The following is a 22,309-nucleotide window of genomic DNA, read 5'->3' on the forward strand; positions in this document are numbered from 1 at the left end:
GGGGGGAGGAGCGGGATAAATTCGGCCCCTTGGGAAGGGGAACCACGTGCTTGGCCGGAACGTTGCTCCCCTGGGCTGCTGGCTTCGCGAGCCCGCCGCCGCTTTCATTTGACCACATCCAGGGCCGGATTTAGGTTTGATGAGGCCCTAAGCTCCTGAAGGTAATGGGGCCCGCCCTTTATACGTCCAGCTGTCCTTTGTCAACAACAAATTGTCGCCGTTTTTTGTGTTGAATATATGCTATATGGTAATTTATGGACCTAATAGGTATCTAAAGCCATTTGCGCATAACAGAATATGTATTTTATCAAAGCAATTGTCAAACTGAAATACAATTAAGAAGTATACTAATTGTTGTTTTTGTTTAGTCGTGTCCAACTCTTTGTTACCCCATGGACCAGAGCACGCCAGGCACTCCTGTCTTCAAGTATTTTAATAGTGAAATACAATTAAGAAGTATATTAATAGTGAAATAATTATTAAGATCTAACTTAAAATGATTGGGGGCCCATTACTTACATCATAGGAGCCTACACAACACAAAACACTGTTGCTGTATGTAGGTTGTATTTTATTTGTTTTTTATCTTATGTTTTGGAAATGTACATCCAGGGGTTTTTTTCCTTTATTTTTTGGGGGGGGGGCTCCCAAGAGATTGGGGCCCTAAGCTATAGCTTGTTTAGCTTATACACCGAAGCAAATGACTGCACTATTTTTCCCCCCGTTTAGAGCTGCTTCAAGAGGCTCTCAGCGCAATCCTATACAGCTCTGCCCAGAAGTAAGTTCCTACCCTAGTGCATAGAGGACTGCAGCATTCATCACGTCTGGAGGAGTCGGCTTTCAGCTGAGCCCAGCTCAGAGAGGGACTTCTCCAAAGACTCTGTTCAAAGAATGAAACCGATGGCGAATTGAATGGCGGGGGGAAAGTGAGTGTCAGAACGTGGGCTTGGCCGGAGGGTTGCTTGCATCCAGTGTTAGACCTACTGACATTAAGACCCGTTGAAATGAATGGGCATGCCTAACAGACCCATTATTTGCACTGCATTCTCTGAGTAGGAGGACTAACACTGAATATAACCCAGAGTAGCCGTGTGTCTTGCCTTACATTGGACAGCCCTCTGTTTGAAAGGCTGTCCTCACAAAGTCAAGTTTAAAGTAAAAGAACCATAAAGGAAAACAAAGGCCTTGAAATTATCCATGAAGAGTTAAGCACCTGGACAGCAGACTGAGTTATTTTATTTGCTTGTTTGTTACAATTTATATACCGCTTGATTGTAACAAGAAGAAGCAACAAACAACCTCAAAGTGGTTTCATCTGGTAACTATTACCCCTCTTATGGTGAGATGTGTTGTATTTCTATTTAAATTTAATAACTTTTTTTATAAAATATAAATAGGCAGATGAAGATTTTAATGCACATCTGCATCACCTTTCGCACTCTTTCTTGTTACTGCACATGCAACCACCCTAGAGAGCTGCTGTCAGTCAGTTTAGGTCAGGGATGGGGAAACTGTGCCTTCCAAAGCTTGCTGGACTCTCAGTTCACCAGTGATCTCAGACTCTCAGCATGGCCAGTGATCAGTGGTAATGGGAGATGGAGAGCCCAGCAACATCTCTAGAACCACAGATTCCTCATCCCTGGCTGTTGGCAGTGCTGAACTACATGGACCAATAGCTTGACTCACAAAAAGGCAGCATCATATGTTAATAATAATAATAATGTTTTTATTATTTAATACCCCACCCATCTGGCATGTTCCTAATATGCAAGGCTGTCACTTTAAAACACCTTTAAGATTCAGCTCACTATCTCATCCAGAATGTAGTGGACAAAAAGGTGAAAATTAATTATTTCCCTTTACTGTTCTCATTTTTTTAGTGTTCATCATAACCAACTGTAACTATTGATATGTTTACATACCATGCTAGGTGGAATGTCCGCATTGTTAGAATACTGATTTGTCTGCTCTGAACTAATATGTCAATGACAAAGATACCTTATGTCAGCCTTCCCTAAACTGGTGTCCTCCAAATGTTAGGAACCACAACTCTCCTCAGCCACAGCCAGTGGCTAGGGCTGCTGGGGGTTTTAATCCAAAACATTTAGGGGCGGGGGAATCAAGATTTGGGAGGGTTGACATGGCAAGGAATTAATCAATTGTGACATCCAAAAACATGCACATTGCATCTTTTATTAAAACTTCTCCACATCATTTCCCTGTTTTAAATTGGAATACCCATGAAATTCAGAAAACTAGTTTTAACGTTAAAAAAGCCAGGCAATCTAATTACTGCTCTCCTATATCACATATAATTCGATTCTAAAACTGGAGAGTAAATAGGACCACAGTCTCATGTTTTAAGCAAGCCATGCTGCGCAACACAATCATCTGTGTTAAGGGCCAAACTGGATGAAGATTTGTACATTTATGTGTTTCTTACCAGGGTTAGCAACATAGGTGTTTTATTTGCAGAAATTGGCATGGGAATTACTATTGGGCAGGATCTAGACACATCAAAAAAGCATTTCAGTTAAACGCCTTTTAAAGTTTGTATGAGAAATCGGATTGGGGAAAATGGAACTCCACACCGTCATCTGGTGTCACAGGTTTGGAATGCATAAACAACATATATAAAGTGCTTTTTATTTGCCAATGTGGCTGAGTCCTTGTTCTATTGAGTTGTGATCTGCATCAGACTTAACTTGGCTACTGTTTGCAGAAAATTGAAAGAGAGGGCTTGAAGCTGATTTGGCCTTCAGACTAAAATACTGACATTCCTAAAGCTTGCTGCATGTAGACTAACGTATAGGTCCCACTTAAATGGCATCTTTGAATCTGGATGGATGACTGAGAAAATGGGATACTTGGAATAAGATCCAGGCTTAATTAGTCATTTATTTATGGCAAAGGTCTATGGCAAAGGTCATGTGATAAAATTGGGTCGTGGTTGTGGTCTTAATTTTTTTTTCCAGTTTCATTTCTATAATTCTTTGGTATCTTTTTCTTCGTATTTTTAACAAAGCATGATACGACTTTAAAGCAAAGGACCATCATGTTGGATGACTAATGATACATACAAAAAACAACTATCTTGCTGCAGAAGACCAGATTGATAGTGCATTTATTACACTCAAATATATATCTGAAAAATATAGACCTATACAAAATATTTCATGTATTAAAATATTAACTATATATTCAGATAAGTTATTTACATTATATTTTAGGTATGAAAAATAATTTTAAAATGCAAAAATAACATAATATAAAAATGCTGAGATTTTTAAGCCATGTTTTTAAAATATTGTTCTAATATCAGGAATTTATATTTTGAAACTGATAGCTGAAATCTGTTTCAAATGTTTGCTACTACATTTGGAAATTCAGTGAACATTCCATTTCAACTTGTAGCATTAACTCACTTCTAGTATGAAATTAAGTAAATTTCTACTTACACAATAAAGGTTTAGCTACACAGTTCTTTTGATTTTGATCCATAGCAGCAAAGGCACTGTACATCAACAAATTCACAGTTTTAAAGGTTTGTTTATAAGCATTCAGAAAAAAATACTGCAACATTTAAGTTTCAAGAAGACTAAAGCAAAACTGGTTCATTATGGTTTATATTTAGCAAAAGAACTGAAGCTGTGAAGAGATGTCCACAAAAACAGATGATAATGTTGAACCATATATTGTAGCAAATTGTAAACAAAGAATTCAAACATGCATGGGGTTTCACTAATTGAACATCCATCAAACTAAATTACCATTGCTTGATGTAAAGGGGGGAAATACATAAAATAATACCAGATATAGTGAGTTATCTTTCCAGTGCATTCTGTAACTGTTGTTACTGAAAAATTTAATCAAGGACAGACATCTGGACTTAGTACTGGTTATTCTGGCTGTTCCTCAACTAGAACTGGCAAGTAAATAAAAAGATATAACTACCAAATTATTAAAATTTTGGTCTAAACTATAATCAATTAACTATAATCAGTTTGTGGGTTACCAACTATCCTGGGTGATTATAATTTACTACTCTTTTTCAAAATTGTGTGATATACTAATTACATAACCGATCATTTCATTATTTTGTTCTCTAATGGTTATTAGTTAACTTTAATGTTTAATTGCTTACAACTTTGACAAACAAGACGGTGAGTGTTGTGATGTGAATAATGTGGTTTGGAGACATGTACATGTTTACAACAGAAGCACCAGGATCCACTTCAAGTCACTGAGAAAGTTATGTGGTCATAATAGTTGCAGTATCCATCTAAGCCGTAATATATTACTTATGGCCCATCAGAGCATACACATGTGTAGGCTTGACAGGGCAGGGATCCAGTTCCCTGCTCAACTTTCCATGGTCTCCTGTGTACTGCCCTATATAAAGGATTTTTCTGCTGTCAACTGTTCTCCCACTCATTTAAAACCTTCCTGGGCAAAGAAAGATATACTTTCTAGAGGTGTCAAACAGCACATGTAAAGAACCCGATCCATACCATTTTAAGCTTGTCTTCCAGATACCCATGCAATTGTGGCAATAAAGTTATATAGGTTATACATGCTCTGATATCTTTTCAACTGCAACAAATGTGTGTGTGTGTTTATAACACAAATGGTATTTTCAATCCTCTCACCAACTGATCTATCTAGGCTTTGGAGCACAGTATTATTATTTTTTTAAAAAAGAATCTATAGCCATTTAACATAAATGGGATTTTTTTTTAATACAAGCACAACAATTGGGAAAGAGCATATTTTGAGGAAAAAACAGTCCCGTGTAACAACTTAAGTAATTGGCAGATTGTTTAATGCAAGTCCCATATTTCACAAAGTACAGGTATCCGCTTAGGATCCCTTGTTCTCCAGCTTATTAGGACTTCTGAGTGGTTGTGGTTGAGGGTTCTGAGTTCAGTGAGTCGCCCTATGAGACGGGCAAAATGTTGTGGTTCTTCAGGGTGATATATCTTTGAATACTTGTACAGAATTCCTAAAAAGGGTTCCTGGAGTTTCTCCACATGTTGTTTGTTTTTTAGGAGTGGACGATCTAAAAAAAAAAAGGAAAATTAAAATTACATGATCCTATGCAGAACTCAAACATATATTCTCCCAATGTGGTCATGGTGCCATAAAAGTATTGAGTGTTATGTTATTTCCAATCCCCATGAGCTTGCACTTATGTAAAATATTTCTGTAAAAAAATATTTTTAGCACTAAAAATGATCAGGATCTGATAGCACAATCTTCTGTCTAGCTACTCAGAATTGTCCTTTGAAGTTTATTAGTGCTTATTTCTAGGTAATGCTGCAATCCTATACCCCTTTACCAGGGGGTAAACACCATTAATTTTAGTAGGTGGTATCCAAGTCCGTCCAACCACCTGTGAAACAAAATTCTGCTTTCTTCTGCCCCTGCAACCCTCTATGCACCCCCAGAGGATCCTCTTAAGCAGCTCAGTGCAGATTTACTAACATGTAAGTTCAGTTGCAATCAATGGGACTTACAACCAAGATATTAAACCTTGAAAGTATAAATACTTTGATATAATTTTCTTTGACACTATTCAGTTTTAGTATTTGAACACTGTGTGTAGTTGCTCTATATACCTGAAAAAAACACAGTAGTTGCAACAAGCAATGCATATTCTCTCTCTGTCACATTGAGTTCTCCCATGCTCCTGTAGAAATAAAATAGTGCAGTGATAAACTCCTCAGTGATACCTGGAAAAAAACCAGAAGATATCAGATGGTAGCTAGACAAGATATAATTGACTTATTTATAAGATTAGATAGCATATATAAGATACATATAAGATTATAGGTCAAGCCACTCAGAGGAAAGGGAGTGGAGATAAAATATTAATATGCGAGAAAATACCAGGGTGCAGAATTAAGTTTTATCAGGCATTTAAATATATTAGTAGAAGAAGTCACGGATGTCAGGGTGCAGAGAGATGAATCTAGAACATTCAAGAAATGCAGTCTAAAGTGACTAGTCAACAAGATCGATAGTCTATTCAGCAGTCTAATCAACAAAATAGATAGTCAAAGAGGTATTCTGGCTGAAAATCAAAAGTATCTTGCTATTTAAAACTCAGTAATCCAGTAAGCAATGATTTAAAAATTTACTAAAAGTATATTTGTGGGACAGCTCAGTTACCTGTTGTAGTAGTTGATGTTGGGCTTTCTTCAGTATGAGACAGTCCTAAGTAAGTACTTTTATCTTGAGCACATATAGCATTGGCAGAAAATTTTACTTGACCTAGAGCAAGGGAAATGAAAGTCTATAAGAGCAGATTTTCCCTTTTAAAGTTACCTTATGATTATCATATTTTTAAATTTGTGTCACAATGTATCATTTGATAAAGTGAGAAGAAAGCACCATTTATCCCAAGGGAAGGTCATATTTGGGAAAGGCCTTAGGGTAAGCCATATCCTACCTCATCAAATGCATATAGTGAAGTGATCATGGCAAGCACGTATACGCATGAATTTATTAAGTTCATCTAATGCTAACATAACTTACTTTCATGGAATGATGACTGGCATTCAATCCCTTGCTCATTGTATATCTGGGCAGAACGTAAAAACATTGTTTCAATTGTGGAGCCTTTCAGCAATGCAATCTGATCATCACTGGCTAAACTTTCGAACCCTATAGAGAAATGAATAGGTAATCAAATTACATTGATTTTTGATGGTAGGTATATTTCTGAAATTTGACAGCTCTTTACTTATATAAGCTTTTTAATCTTGCAAAGAATACATTTTTTGAGAATCAGATCTAAAGTTTGAAATGTCCAGCTACAGACACTCCCAATTATATCTTTTAATAATGATACATTGATTCAAAATGTTTCTTTTTGTTTTTGTATTTTTTCTTGTATTTTTTCTTATTTGTTAAAACTTAATAAAATATTTAAAAAAAACAAAACAAAAACAAAATGTTTCAAGTTTTAGGAAAGGTGAGGTAGGAACTTCTATTGGATCTGGCCATTTTCCCACTAAAAATCTTATGCTGCTTTTCTCTTCACTGTGGAAAAAAGTCCTTAGACTTCTAATGTCACAGTGCTATCATACTCTTTCAGTTAAGCAGTACTGTAATCTATAAGCTTTTTAGCATTAATTCAAAGATACCTTTTAAAAAAGTAATAATAGGGGTTATAAAATGGTGCCCACTACAAAGGTAAATGTGTGCCAAGCTGTAATAAAGTTTGCTTTCTCAGTACATCACTGGGTATATCAAAACAATGTAGCTTTAAAGAGTCAGAAAAAATCCCCTAAGGCTCCAGACACCAACCCATTTTGGCCAGTGGAAACATTTGGAATGTTCATAAATGCCTTGGGTGACAGTCACAAAATGGCTTCTTTGAAGGCATAGCAAAACACAAAATGGCTGCCATGTCTAAAAGAGCACAAAAAGAGACAGGACCACAAAAGGTTGCAGATATCAGCCTTGCCACATAAATGGGGAAAAGGCACTTATATCAGACATTTCTGCAGTCACAGATAAAAGCTCTTTGCAGCTCTCCTCTGTTCAGAACAGAAATAAGGGTGGGTGTTTAATGTTGATATTCAGTGAAATGTGGGCATGTCTGAAAGGGCATGTTCAATGCAAGAGAGGCTGAACCAATGTAAACAGGAGCAGAATAGGAAAAACAGTCTTGCAATCTGGATTCTGAGGGGATATATAGAGACCTTATGTGGGCACCATAGGAGGTATTGTGGGGGCACCTGTGCCATGACATTTATTCATAAAATTTGTATATCACTTGATTTCTGTTAATTGCATCTCTTGCACTAAGGTATATACATTTGTGGAGATATCACGACCCTTCCATTATTTCAATATCATTTCAATAACAGCAGTGGACTTTCTGAGAAGAAAAAAACTGGAATAAGCACTGGGAAAAGAAGAAGGGTTGCAAATGGATGATGATGATATGTGCTCACACACCCAGCCCAATAAAATGTGAGTGGCATGGCAGTTCCATGCTAAATGCATAGTGTAGAAGCACCCCAAGAAAATTTCCTGTGGAATGCATTACCTGGAAGTCTTTTTGTAAAATCCACTAGTACCTGGACATGAACCATAGCTGTTTCTGAAAGATGTAGGAAGTTCTCTTCAGGATTGGCAGTTTCCTGCAACTAATTAAAAACATGTATTCACAAGATAAACCAATAGAAAGTTAGGGTTTTTTTTAATTCATAAAATTTATACACTGCTTGATTGTGAAAAACTTCAACATGCTTTACAAAAAGATCAAACAATGAAATTGGCAGTAAAAACAGTTTAAATATGTTTAAAACATTTTTTTAATGCAATAAACTAAAAATAGATTAACACACAACATACTACATATCTGGGTCATATAAAAGGACATACAAAAATGTCCTTAAAGGTAAAGGGACCCCTGACCATTAGGTCCAGTTGTAACTGACTCTGGGGTTGCGGCGCTCATCTCGCTTTATTGGCCGAGGGAGCCGGCGTACAGCTTCTGGGTCATGTGGCCAGCATGACTAAGCCGCTTCTGGAGAACCAGAGCAGCGCACGGAAACGCCATTTACCTTCCCACCGGAGCAGTACCTATTTATCTACTTGCACTTTGACATGCTTTTGAACTGCTAGGTTGGCAGGAGCAGGGACCGAGCAACAGGAGCTCAGCCCGTCGCAAGGATTCGAACCGCCGACAGGCACCAAAAAGTGTACAGTGAAGGTTCCTGCCTAATGTTAATAGGCAGGGAGTTCCAAATTGTAGCTGCTGCCACACTTAAAGATTGATTTTTTTACAAATGCAGAACAGGTATTATGTGGCACCTGTAACAGTGCTAGTTCTACAGACAGAAGCAGTCAAGTGTGCATATATGGCATAAGGTGATCTCGCAGGTTAACTGGTCCCAAGTTGTTACGGCCTTTATATAGTAATAGTAACACATTGAACTTGGCCCAGTAGTGAATTGGCAACCAGTGCAGATCTTTGAGCACTGCTAGTGTATGCTGACAAGGCCTCACTCCTGTCAGCAATTGTGCTGCAGCCTTCTGCACTAGCTGCAGCTTCTGGATCAAGTGCAAAGGAGGCCCCACATAGAGCACATTTTAGTAATCCAGTCTGGAAGTAACCAAGGCATGAACTACTGCAGCCAAGCTTTCCCAGGCCAAAATTCACATTTGCTATATTGCTGTTTATGAACACATACAAACTTCTTTGCTTCCTCCAAGGGAATTGTGCATTTTTGATGGGCAGCCAAAATATGGTCAATGAGCTGATGTTCTCCAGGAGTCAGTTCCATTCGCTCCTGCACCTTAGAAAGAAAGATGTGCATGTCTTTAAAGCAAAATACAACAGTTAAAATACAACAATTAAATTATTTTTAAAATACCCTACTTTTAAAGGTTTTGTTGTAGAGGATACATGCTTGTTGTCCACTCCCTCAACTTCCATTTTGATGCTACAAAGGAAGCTACTCTTCTTTCGGAGGCGCTTTGATTTACACTGGACTTCTGTTAGTAGACCTGTAAGAAATGTAAACCAGAGGGGGAAACAAGAAGTTCCAGAAAGGCATTGATTTCAAGCATGTTCCCTTGCAAAACATTTAACAGTATATTCCTAAGCCATGACTACACCAAAGTAAGTCCTACTGAATTCAGTGGAGTTTACTCTCAGGGAAGGGGTTAGGTTTATAGCCTAAAATTGGTTACTTATGAGATTATCAGCTGCAGGCAAACCACTTCAGATGATAGGAAGCTGCCTTATACCAAAACTCCAGGGTTTCAGACAAGTCTTGTTCAGTTTTACTTAGAGATGCCAGGGATTGAACCTGGGACTGCTTGCATGCAAAGCACATGCTCTACCACTGTGTTGTGGCCCTTTGGTGAACAGCAGCTCCATTTTCTAAGAACACATAACTTGCCAAGTTTTTAATTAATTGATTAATTTTTAATATATTCACACACCTTGATTTTTAAGTCATTGTTCAGTAATATGCAGCCTGATTCAGTAATATGCAGAACCATCTTGATGGGTGGGGTGGAGCCTCTATGCGAGCTTCAGACCAAGTGGGCCACTATTGCTTACCCTGAGGGGTAAGGCTGCAGAGAGGTTGGTGAAGTGCAAACACACCACTGGTGCATTTGCTCCATGCCCACTGCCTCATCCCTCTTTCTCTCCTGGTAAGCTCATATAGCACCCCCAACAACCCACTTCTGCCTGATCCTATACAGAACCCCACTTCTGATGACAGCCCTAGTCTTCTTAATCTAATCAGTGCTAGAATAATAGGTCTGGCAGCCACCATTTTTGATTTTCAATAAAGCCCTCTGTGTAGCATGGCTCAGGAGCTATGTGAATAAATACTGTAGAAGCTGCCTGCTGCTGTCTCATATCAAACAGAAAGCTGCCACCAAGTAAGTCTTCTAGAGTTCACCCATATAGGAGGGAGGCTATCAGGGGTAGAGAACACTTTGTGAAGGTCCCACTGTAACCAGCCCTGTGCATACACCCAGAACTGGTTAGCTTCAGCAGAGTTGTTAAATACGTTTATACCATGAGATCAAGTTTAGAGACATGTTTCTAAGTACAGATACCTAGCAGAGGTGGAATTAAATACCAGATGAACTCCCCCCACCCCACATGCACACATACTACTTTGGGAGGAATACCATTAGTTGCCTTTAAACATGGCAGGAAAGCAAAATTCCTCAACTCAGCAGCATGTCAGCATTTGTTGTTGTAATTTGGGCACTCACATTCAGCCAGCATTCCCACAGCTTTACATTTCTTTAGGCGACACTCCTGACACTTCCTCCTCATATACATATCCATTTCACAGTGGCCACCATTCTTGCATCTGTAGATGGCGTTTTTGGTGATGCTACGCCGAAAAAATCCTAGCATACACATTTGGAACAATGAGCATAAAAATGAGAAATGATACAGCTGAGAAGACAGCCTGTTACCCTCGCATGCAGTAGAGGATGCTGTCCTGTCACCATTGTTGAAGTAAGATTTAACTGCCAGTTAAATGGACTACTCTCATCATCCCTGGCCATTGGCCATGCTGGCTGAGGCTGATGGGAGTTGGAGTCCATTAGCATCTAGATTCTACCAAAACATCCTCCTCCTTAACCCTTCATTTGTGAGCCAGAGCCTGGGACTTTTCTGTCCAGGTTATCCCCATGGAAACCCATGCTGCTTGTCCTTAGGAACATAGACAGCTTCCTTATACTGAGTCAGATCAGTAGTCCCTCTGATCCTGTGCTGGGTGGCAGCTATTCTCTAGTATTTCATACAGGATAGAGTTGCCATATTGACACCAGCTTTTGGAGCTGTTTCCACTGATTTTTCCATCACATTGTCATACGTCTAGGTTTTCCCTGACATTTTGCCAATTCGGCAAAATTCCCCCCGACACCATTTTTACACCCCATAACCAGGACATATCAGAAATTTTCCTGATGCATGGCAAGCCTAATACAGGACATTCCTAGGCTGACTTCAAGATGCTGGAGATTGAACTTGGCACCTTCTGCTCGTATCAAAGCTGGGTGTCTATCTTACTACCAGAAATGTAGTCCAACAACATATGGAAGGCCATAGGTTCTCTATCTCTGCCTTATGCACTAGACCTTTCTCCCCAACTTTAACTTTGCACTAGACTTTTCTCCCCAATTTTAACCAGCGGACATTCTCTGATTCACAAAATTATTTCCCCATTACCTTTGCAGCCTTCACAGGTGAGTGCGTTGTAATGATATCCTGAAGCCTTGTCCCCACAAACCACACAGAGCTCTTCCTGTCCCTTTATTCGCAAGGCAGAGTGACTAAGCCTGGGTCTTTTGTGTCCAAGATATCCTCCCCCATCATTCTGAGCACCCATGTAGGTGGGCTTACTGAGTTCACAATTGCTGATGATGTATTGCCCATCACTGTATTGAGAATCCAAGTTGTATGTGCTGTACTGTGTTTGGGGAGATGGAGTCTGTAATGCTGCAGGAAACTGAATGGTTGAATACTGACAATAAGGAGCAGCTTGGAAGTCAAGATCTTGCAGTGGATAACTGATGTGTTCTGGGAAGGCATCTAGATTATTTTGAAAAATCACAAAGAAAACAGTGGATTAGTTTAGGATTTTACATCTCTAAATTATAGAATATAGTATAACAGAATTGTTTGTAGAAGGGCACCCTGTGTATACAGTTCTGCTGACAATATTACCCTTGATTGGAGGGTTTACTGTTAATTTTAAAAAAATGTCAATTATAATAATAATAATAATAATAATAATAATAATAATAATAATAATAATACTTTAATTATTTATACCCTGCCCATCTGACTGGGTTTCTGGGTGGCTCCCAACAGAACGCTAAAAACAAAATAAAACTTCAGATATTAAAAACTTCCCTAAACAGGGCTGCCTTCAGATGTATTCTAAAGCAGTGTTTCCCAACCACTGTTCCGCGGCACACTAGTGTGCCGCGAGATGTTGCCTGGTGTGCCGTGGGAAAAATTGAAAAATTTAAAAATAAAGTATTTTATAATTTTTCACATTTCTGTTTACTTACTATTTCATAATAAAGTAATTATAAAATACTTTCTTTGTGTTTATTTGATTCCTATTCAAGAGAATTACTTTATATATAGTCAATATAGGCACAGAGTTAAATTTTTTAAAATTTTCTAATGGTGGTGTGCCTCGTGATTTTTTTTCATGAAACAAGTGTGCCTTTGCCCAAAAAAGGTTGAAAAACACTGTTCTAAAGGTCAGATAGTTGTTTATTTCCTTGACAACTGATGGGATGTCAAGGTGGGCGCCACTACAGAGAAGGTCCTCTGCCTGGTTCCCTGTAACCTCATTGCTCTCAGTGAGGGATCAACCAGAAGGCCCTCAGTCTAATCATAAAAACACTTACTCAGAAACAACTCTCTAAATTCCATGGGTAGTACATTTGCTTCCAGACTATGTTTTTTGAGCATTCATCCTGATTTGTTTGCGAGCAGGAGGTTTCATGACATTGCACCAAGGAGTTATTATTCCACACTTTCCAGTACATTTTACTATCACTTTCCTTACTGCAAAAGTTTTTTTCCTTTGAAGCACATTTGTTGCCCAAGAGTGCTAAATCTAATTCTGCAATCTGAATTAGCCAGTTTGTGATTAAATCCCACTACAAAATAGCAGCAATCTGAAAGCAGCCTCCTATCTGGTGAGTACGTTTAGCACTGCAGCCTTAGGCTGCAATACTATGAATGCAGTAAGCCCCATTGAATCTGATAGACTTCTAAATAAACATACATAAGATTGAGCTGTAGGTTTTCAAAAGAAACTTTAAAATAATTTCTGCAAAGTGCTGTGGCATTTTGAGACACAACATCAGAGACTAGACTGGTTATGAAACAACATTCTGAAAGGAGGAAAGCTAAAGGGGTGAAGAGACTTGCATAAGAAATATGCATCATGTATTTTATATATATAGTATTGCATATAGAAATAGAACCTTTATAGACAGCATATATATATAGGTTCTATTTCTATATGCAATTTATCAGGTGCAGGTATATATCTTACTTTATTAAATATATAATATAAAGGCCACAACTGGTCTTAAATTGTTTGAATATATCTTCTGAGAATGAAATTAACTGCTTAAGTGAACTTCATTGCATCCACACTGGAGTAGGTTTTTGGATCTTGTACTGTATATCTTTATGTAACCTGAGGGAATTATTTGATCCCCTCAATGCAGAAATGGCACACTGGATGGCTTTGAATGTCCTTCATGTATCAAACATATATTTAACAACTGTAGAAATTCGGTTCATACACAGAGAGACATGTGGATAATTGCCTTTTGCTTAACTCACCATAATACTGGATCGGATCACTAAGGCAGTACCCATCAGGTATGGTCACAAAGGTATTTGCCATAGTCTGCTCTAGCTCCCACTGCTTCATTCAGTTTGGAATGTTACCTGCTTTCAAAAAGCTTCTAGTTACTTTAAATTGAAGAGTCAATATGTTGTCAAAGGATAAGATTATTTCCTGAAACAATTTATTGGAGGAAAAGGAGAAATAGTTAGAAAAACTCTCCAGAGTGCAATAGAATTAGAAGTATTATGTTGTGCTAGTACAAATACAAAGTTACTAAGGATCTGATTCTGTTGAATCTACTGTTCCATTAATCTTACTTGCTTTAAAGGGAATCCACATTTCTATTAATACTTACCCTCAAATATTCTCAGTTCTCACTCCAGCTATTAGCCTGGATCCTGACGGCCTCAGAATGTCATTATTTCTCAGTAGGAATGCAGTTGCTGGGAAATTACTTTTCTGCATTTATTATTTCCTTTGCAATCAATGAAGATCTACAAGGCCTGTATTTTTAGTGTCAGGTAAGTAAGGTGGCCATGTGTCCTACCTAAAAGAGGACAGCACCCTATATGAAGTGCAGCCTAAGGACATCTCTGCGTTTGACGATACCTTCTATTCAGTTTCATAAGGTGGGAGAGCATCTTGCCCAACAACTTAGTTAACTGATCTTAGTTAACCTTTGGATCACCTGGGCACAACCTTCTCCATTACTGTGATATACATTTTAAAAATAAATTATAGTAATCTTGTCTAAATTTGCATCTATGTTTATAAATGGCACATGCACATTTTATGCAAATCTATTCCCTTTTTTGACATCTTCCTAGTATAGGATTATTTAATTTCCACGCAAGGTTTATGATCAGTATTTGTTTACCTTGCTTGAAAGATCAGGTAGAAAGCTTGTTCTACAATGTTACTTCTCTCTCCTAATTGTTCCTTGGCTGATTATACCTCAACCATTTTGTTTCTGTCTGCCATTACTGAGAACACTGTGAGTGCAATAGTTTAAGCTCTCTCTGGCCTGACTGAGGGTGGACCGTGTGGGTGGAGCCATTGATAAGGTTCTGCAAATCTCACTGAAAAGTCTCACAAGAACCTGAAATTTCAGATCTCATGAGATTTGTGCAAAAACATCCACACCTGGGGCTTTTAGCACTGCTGTTCAGATCTACTGCATTAGGAGAGAGGGGGACAGGTAAAATGAAGATAAGTAATGAGATAATTGCAAAAAATATATATAACAACAATATTGTGTAGAAGCCCCTTTAAAAACTAAATAATTATGCAGAAAGATCTGTCTAAAATTATCCCTAGCCTAATGAATCTAGTGGCTTCCACTAGTAAATGGAAAAAGGCTCACCCCTTCAAAGCCCAAGGAGCATCAAGATTTGCGTCCTTTCATAGGTACCCTGAGAACATGCCAGTTACTGCAAGCCCAGAAAGAAGTAGTAAAAATGGCTAATTTATATGCAATACATGTAAAAAACTAAGAAGACAGATAAAGAGTTGTCTAGAATGGGAATGAGCAATGGAAGATCATCCTGCCTGCCAGCACTTCCCTTGGCTCCAACAGTGATCTATATAAAAAAAATAACATGCTACTTCTCAACAATCTCTACCAGAGACCTCTCCTTCTGAGCTGGGTGACTTGTCAGAGAGTTCAAATAGCACATGATGCAAAATAGGGTCTATATCCTGAAAAGATCACAAGTAAAAGTTTGGAGTTTTAGGTATATATTATTAGATTAGTTATGAAAGATAAAAAATAAACATTAAACTTAAGCAAAACAAAATTAGTATCTGAGATGAGATCTTCCCATTTGCTAAGGAGGCAGAATGAAAGATTTCTGTGGATTAATGTGCTTGTTAAAGAACTGAACTGGATAACTTCTGTACATATTTAATACATTTTTGGAAATGGGTTAAATGCCATTTTCATACATTTACAGGGAAGAAAGTTATGCCTTACAGTAATTTGTACAATGAGTGCCTGAAGCAAAATCACAAAGCATATTTCTGGGGAGAAGCACTTTCCAAAGCAAAAAGCCAATGAAAACAGTTTAATAAAACTCCAAGGAAACAGATAAGAACACAGGGCCATCTAGACTAGAGGGCTAGTGCTGATAATATGCTTTTGTTTTTCCTCAGTGAGAGGCTGATCCTACTGATGTGAAATCATGTGGGAAATGTTTTTTTGCAAAAAAACAAAAACAAAACTGTGAACAGGAGACTATCTTTCCAATCCTTTTTGATAGTATTTATAAGGATTTTGAATTCCAGTGTGGGGAGTCACTTGGATTCTTCATAAGTATTCTTCATTGAATAAAAAACATTAGGTCGCAATTGGCCATTTCTAGACCATCTAATCACCATCTATTTTCTCTGTTTATTGCTCTTCTGGCAGTGAAGCCTCTGACACTGATTGACTGAGCTGATGTTTAGGCTCAGAATGTTCTTTTGCTCTGGACACTAAAGAGTTTGCAGTTAAGATCCTGTGAGGGAAGCCAATGTTGTCAGTTTGGAACTACTAAACCTTACAAAAAAGTACAGTAGCCTGAAGAGTTGGGAGAGGTCTGGTGTGTGTGGAAGCTGAGAGATAGCTTAGAGACAGAAGGCTCAGAAGCATGGAGGCTAAAGGGAAGGCAGTTCAGAATGGACTTGGAAAGGAACCTGAAGGTAGCTTTCAAAGGGTTATTAAAGAAAAATAGCAGAGGGGTTGGAACTGAGGAAAAGGGCCCAAAAATGGAAGCAGGAAGAACTACCACCGATAGAAGAGTGGAGAATGAAATTAACAGACTACGCACAATTAGACAAATTTACAGGAAAAGTCTGAAACCGATGAGATCACAAGTTTACTGAGGACTGGAGTAAATTTGTAGATTATATGAAAAGCATATGTGATGAACAAATAACTGTTTGTGGGTTTACAGGAAGTTTTGTGAAGAAATAAATATTAGAAACATTGTAAAAAAGGGAACAGGAGGGAGTAGGTTTATGTAATACAAAAGGCAACGTTAAATTTAGAAATGCGGAAAAAAGATTAGAAAACGGAAGATTCGCGGATGAATTGAAGGAGGTCAAAATTATGCATTTGTGATAATACTGAAAATGTATGTTTAAATTTTGTATTGGAAATCAATAAAAAAATAATTTAATGGAACTGAGGAAAATGGAGAAGTGACAGAGAAACTTGGCAGTGCTAAAATAAGCTACAAAAGGGAAAGGAGGAAAACAGGCAGCTTCCTTCCTTCCTTCCTTCCTTCCTTCCTTCCTTCCTTCCTTCCTTCCCCTCTCTCTCTCTCTCTCTCCCCCCCTCCCCCTCCCTCCCTCCCAAAGGCCACTTCCCCTCTTGGCCAGCCCTCCAGGGGCTGCATGCAGTGAGTATGCCCCCCACCACTCAGGCACACAGCAGATAAACTGAGGAGTGGTGTTATTGCCCCTTCTCCACTTGATCTGTCTAATGACCAGGAATATGCCTCCCCATGAGGGCATCGGGCTTTGCTCTGCCCAGCACTGTATCTCCTTTCCTTTTTATTTTATTTTTATGTTTTGCCAGTGCTAATTAATGGGGTCTTAGTGGGGAAGGAAAAATATTTTGGGGGATAGATCAGGCACCTGAACTGGAGTTTAGCCATCTCTGGGTTAGATCCCGATGAATGTATTCTGCCATTTATGCCCCTGCCTAAGTAGGTTTGGTACATGAAAGCTTATACCAGCCATTACGGTGCTACAAAATTATGTTGCTATTGTGTTCTGGCAATTCTAAGGATGTAGCAAAAGGCAGAAGCAAAAAGAAAATTGGGGGAGGGGGTTGAATTTCTCTGATCAGCCAATACTTTGTCTCCAGACCTCTTGTTTTAATGTAGTTTGTACAGCAAGGATTGCTGGAAGGGCAGAAAAAATGTCTCATGGCAGATTTAGATTTACAGATTTCTAAAAAGACATTTTTCTGACATGTTCCTCAGACATCCCAGCCCCCTTCCACCATAGAGCAGGAAAAGGTGAAACTGTATAGTATGACAAGAATGCTGCAACTTGCTATCTCTGTTTGTAAATGTTTGTTCAAAATAGAAGTGCCTTGATGAATCATGCAACCGTTATCAATGGGATCAGTTGAGCATGTACAAAGTCTACATGTTTTAATCAGCAAATACGCACTTTAAATGGAGCATTGTGTGATTTAAATTACATCATAGTTTTGAATACTGCTTTGAGGGAAATGTTGCTCTTCCTTTAACCAATTCCTGAACAAAATTAAGAGATAGCAAGGAACTAATTCAGTCACAAAAACAAATCCTTCCTCATTCTCCTGCCTAGGATTCCACTGCTGCCTTTGCTGCACACAAACCACAGTGTGTATTCTTCATAACAGGCATGTACTGAATCATGCTGTGTGATTATATATTATGATATACATATTATATTGAATGCTAAATAGCACTATATTTTTGTATGATTAAATGTAACATAAAAATCATTGGTAATTTAAAAAAATGCAATAGTATTTTCTGAACTCGGAAATAAAGTGAGCATTGAACACTTTTACAGGTGTAAACGTCTACTGAAAAATTTCCACTTTAGCTTGTGTCTTAAAAAAAAAAGTCTAATTGTAGGAAGGGAGGCAGCTGAGGCAGCTGGAGGTGTGAAGGAGAGAAAATGGAAAGAGCAAAAATGGAATTGGTTGATGGGGAGTGCATTAGAGAAAGAAATAGAGTGAGGTGAGTCTCTGCCCTCACGTACTTTTGGCTTGGACTCTGCTCAATACTGGATGCAGCCCCTGGAAATTCCCTTCTGTGAAATTCAGCCTTTGGGCTAAAATAGGTTTCCCACCTTTAATTTAGATTGAAAATGTGAGTAAATGAGCTAAACCTGTGTCTAGACTGGCACAGTTAGTTTGTTCTGCATTAGCTAAGTGCCACTTGACAACCCATGCATTCAGTGTCATGGATTAGTTGCATGTTTAATGTCTGCAAATGTACAATGGATATAATTCTTTATATTTTCCCATTTTCAGGGGAGTGTAACATTGCATATATTGCCAAAATGACATTGTCCATTCACAAGAGGGAAGTCTAATCAGATTTGGTACAAGAGTACCAAAGAAAATTAGGGCCCCTTTACCCCCTGTCATAAAACTCCAAAAACAGCCCAGTAAGGACTGGGTATGCTCAACTGCCATGGAATGCTGATTGATTTTTCTGTTTCTGAAACGATTATTCTGGACCCAGGCCGGTAGAACATATATCTGAGTAAATGTAAGTAGGATTTGGTCTGTCACAGTGCAAATTACTACTACTACTACTACTACTACTACTACAGGAATGTGTAAGGAACTTTACAGAGTGCAACAGGACATATCCCTGACCTATCCCTGATTCCAGGGAAATAACAAAGGAACAAATTCACAGCCATAGTGCAAAAAAAAGGTAAAATAAAATCCTATACAAGTGTTAATACTAATATGTGTTCAAAGGTAAAATCTAACCATATGGCCACAAAATCTCAGTGGAATCCCTTTGGAGAAAATACCAGTTCTAACAAAGACACTGCTCAGCTGCTAGCGTATTATTAATGGCAAAAAATATGCAGTGCTTGCTCTATTACAGCATATAGAGCATAGGTCTTGCAGGATACCCTCCAGGGAGTACTTCAGAATGTTTGAACCGACAGTATATTAACATCTATCGTAAATATTTTGACAGTTATGTCAAAAGGGAAATTTCTTCACCAGGAAGAATTTTAGGAATTCAAGCTGAAAGTCTTCTCACATTTCTGAAGTGCACTCATATCCTGGGAAAGAATATGAGGTTGCAGGGCAACCAGACTTAGGCAGTAGATTTTAACCTTGATTTGGATCCTGTCCTAACCTTTTCTTCTGCTCCACATACTGAAACTCTAAATCATGGGTGGGCCAATATTAACTAACTAATGCATGCTTTCAAATACTTAATCGTACAAAGAAATCTTTCATACTTTCAAAAGCCTGGAAACCATAAATCGAAGTGTGCCTGTAGTTTAATAAGCTTCCAGCTAAGGTTGGTTCTTTCTTAACAGAAAATAGCATAACAGAAATATCAAGTGGAACGGTTAAGGGTTTTTGTTTTGTTTTGTTTTGTTTTCACTGCAAACAAGACTCAATTTATGCAAGTAAATACCTCTAGGAAACTGAATAAATCCTGTGCATTGATCATCATGTGTGGCAATCACATACACATTTTTTGTGTACAGTGGTGGGAAACAATGCCAATTGTGGCCTACTAGTGTGTATACAGAGCCATCAAAATACATTTGTGTGTTATCATCACACAACATATGGATAATACTGTACTATTTTGCCATGTTTGAAATGATCCTCATTGGGCCTTACTTCCAAGTTAAATGTGCCTGCGATCAGAGATCCAACTCTTAACAAATCTCTATATTATTGGCATCTACAACCACAATGCGTTCTGAGATGCATTCACAGTAACAGAAGGATTTTGTAAAACCTTGTCCAGTTACCTTTTCAATTCAGTGTAACAACAACTCCCTCATTCCAACAGCACAAGGATTTCTACTTGTACAAAGGAACTTCTTTCTTTGTGGGCCCCTTAAATGTGTCCTGGGGGTTCACCAGCTTTCCAGAGTAGACTTGAGGGAGGTGCAAGGAAAGGAGAGGGTGGCGGAATTTTTAGTTGCACAAGCATAAATCCTTGTGCTGATGGAATGAGAGAGCTGAGTATCTCCCAGTGTCTCCACTAATTCTATCCTGAATACATTGATACACTCATTTTATATGATCTAATTGTACTTTCAGGTTGCTGTTCTTTTTTACTTGTGACAATAATGCTAACTGAGCATGCCTGGCACCCACAATCCACGTGGCAACTATACTTACATCTCTGTTGACTACTTCTAGCCAATGGACTATTAGGTTCATGATGGGTGCAATATTAGGTTCATGATGGGTGCAATATAAAATGTTAGTTTTCCTTAAAATGCACTAGTTTTCCTTCCAGTGTATTTAATAAAAAGGAAATTATTATGGTGTGGTAACTCACTTCTTCAGAAACTAGTGCATGGCAGGTTTTTGCAGAGCAAATGAACCTAGGGGGCAACTTTTCAAATTGCCGCTGTATATTTAGTGATCAGCAGCAATTAGCAGGTAATAACATTTCCCTGCTGACAGGATGATCTTTGGGGGAACTCTTAGCATACGTAATAATTTAGTCCCTGACTATACTCTTTATTAAAGACCAAGCTACTTCCAGTTGGGGCTAGACTGTATGCCTGGCTAAACATTTCTTTTCCAGAATGTTAATTTCATTTCGTTAAAACCCAATAAGCACCTGTCCATTTTAGATAACAAATTTAGCTACCAAATATCTCATTCTTAAAATACTAATACTAAAACTTCATAATTTCAAAATTCATCACACGTTAGCTAAGTTGCAAAATCCAATTCTCATGTAAAATGAAAATTTTATTGAACTATTAAAATGATTCAAATGCACTGTGCAGGTAATATCCTCTAGTAGGTATAAATCTAGTATGTGCCAACAACCTGTGCATGCTAAAACAAAATAGGCTCTGCTCTCATTACAGACAGTTAAACGTTCTACTTGTAGACTAATATATACAGTAAATGACACAGCACTTTAGACCAAGAAAATAAAGCATTATGGTGGTGGGAGGGGGAAAGAACATATCGCAAATAAAGCATTAGAAAGTAAAATTAACTGTTCAGGTGCATATTTCATTATAAATTAGCACTGCATTTAGAAAATCAAACGCCAAACTTGACATAATCATCACATCTCCCAAGTATAGTTGTATGTCAAGACCAGACAATCCTAAGGCATTTATGAAAAACATTAAAATACTTACAGTGCCTAGTTCCAGGGAGCTGTTTTCTTATAGTTCCCCTTTGGGGTGCATCTGGAGCACAGAGAGCCTTTTCTGTATTTATCAGTTTCTTTACATTCACATTGGCTCCAAACACTTTGCAGAGCAGCGCTTCACTCTATCTGAGAGACACAAACTTCCCACACAGCCGTTCTGAGGGTCAAAGCAAGGGCAGCAGCAAGACCACATAAATCAAATAATAACTGAATAATCAGGGACAGAGGCCATTGGGACCCACACGTCACATTTTCCCAGCAACCTCTCTACCCAGTTCTCTAGCAAACTTTTTTTGTTGTCCCAGTTAGAGTCTGGCATTTCCTCATTTTGATTGCTTCACATTTGACAATCTTCACAGTGCAAGGACCACTTAATTGAAAGAAAAACAGCAGTCATTTTATAATGTGAAACATGGTGAAGTGGTTAGTGTATTGAACTCTTGACCAGGGAGGTGGACTTCTTGAGCACATAGTAACTAGCTGAAACCAGATAGCTAAACACTATCGCTTGGCTCCTCAGTGATTTAGATCAGGCTTCCTCAA

General features: G+C 38.2%; 1 protein-coding gene and 1 long non-coding RNA gene across 2 annotated transcripts; one reads left to right on the forward strand and one right to left on the reverse strand.

The window, feature by feature from the left end:
• Positions 1–53: 53 nt before the first annotated feature.
• LOC310709254 lies at positions 54–4,687 on the forward strand. The gene is made up of 2 exons (XR_014527425.1): positions 54–161; positions 730–4,687. It is a non-coding gene; the product is annotated as an uncharacterized lncRNA (long non-coding RNA).
• LOC310709229 (bile acid receptor-like) lies at positions 3,108–22,059 on the reverse strand. Its single transcript, XM_083508570.1, has 11 exons — positions 21,753–22,059; positions 13,877–14,054; positions 11,729–12,091; positions 10,759–10,899; positions 9,398–9,525; positions 9,210–9,314; positions 8,060–8,159; positions 6,538–6,666; positions 6,172–6,273; positions 5,619–5,732; positions 3,108–5,059 (listed from the first exon to the last, which is right to left on the reverse strand). Exons 2-11 carry the CDS (start codon positions 13,965–13,967, stop codon positions 4,821–4,823), a joined length of 1,512 nt encoding a protein of 503 aa, XP_083364696.1. The 5' UTR covers positions 13,968–14,054; positions 21,753–22,059; the 3' UTR covers positions 3,108–4,820.
• Positions 22,060–22,309: the final 250 nt, after the last annotated feature.

Source organism: Podarcis liolepis (assembly GCF_965112155.1).
Source record: "Podarcis liolepis genome assembly, chromosome: 6".
Classification (NCBI taxonomy): domain Eukaryota; kingdom Metazoa; phylum Chordata; class Lepidosauria; order Squamata; family Lacertidae; genus Podarcis; species Podarcis liolepis.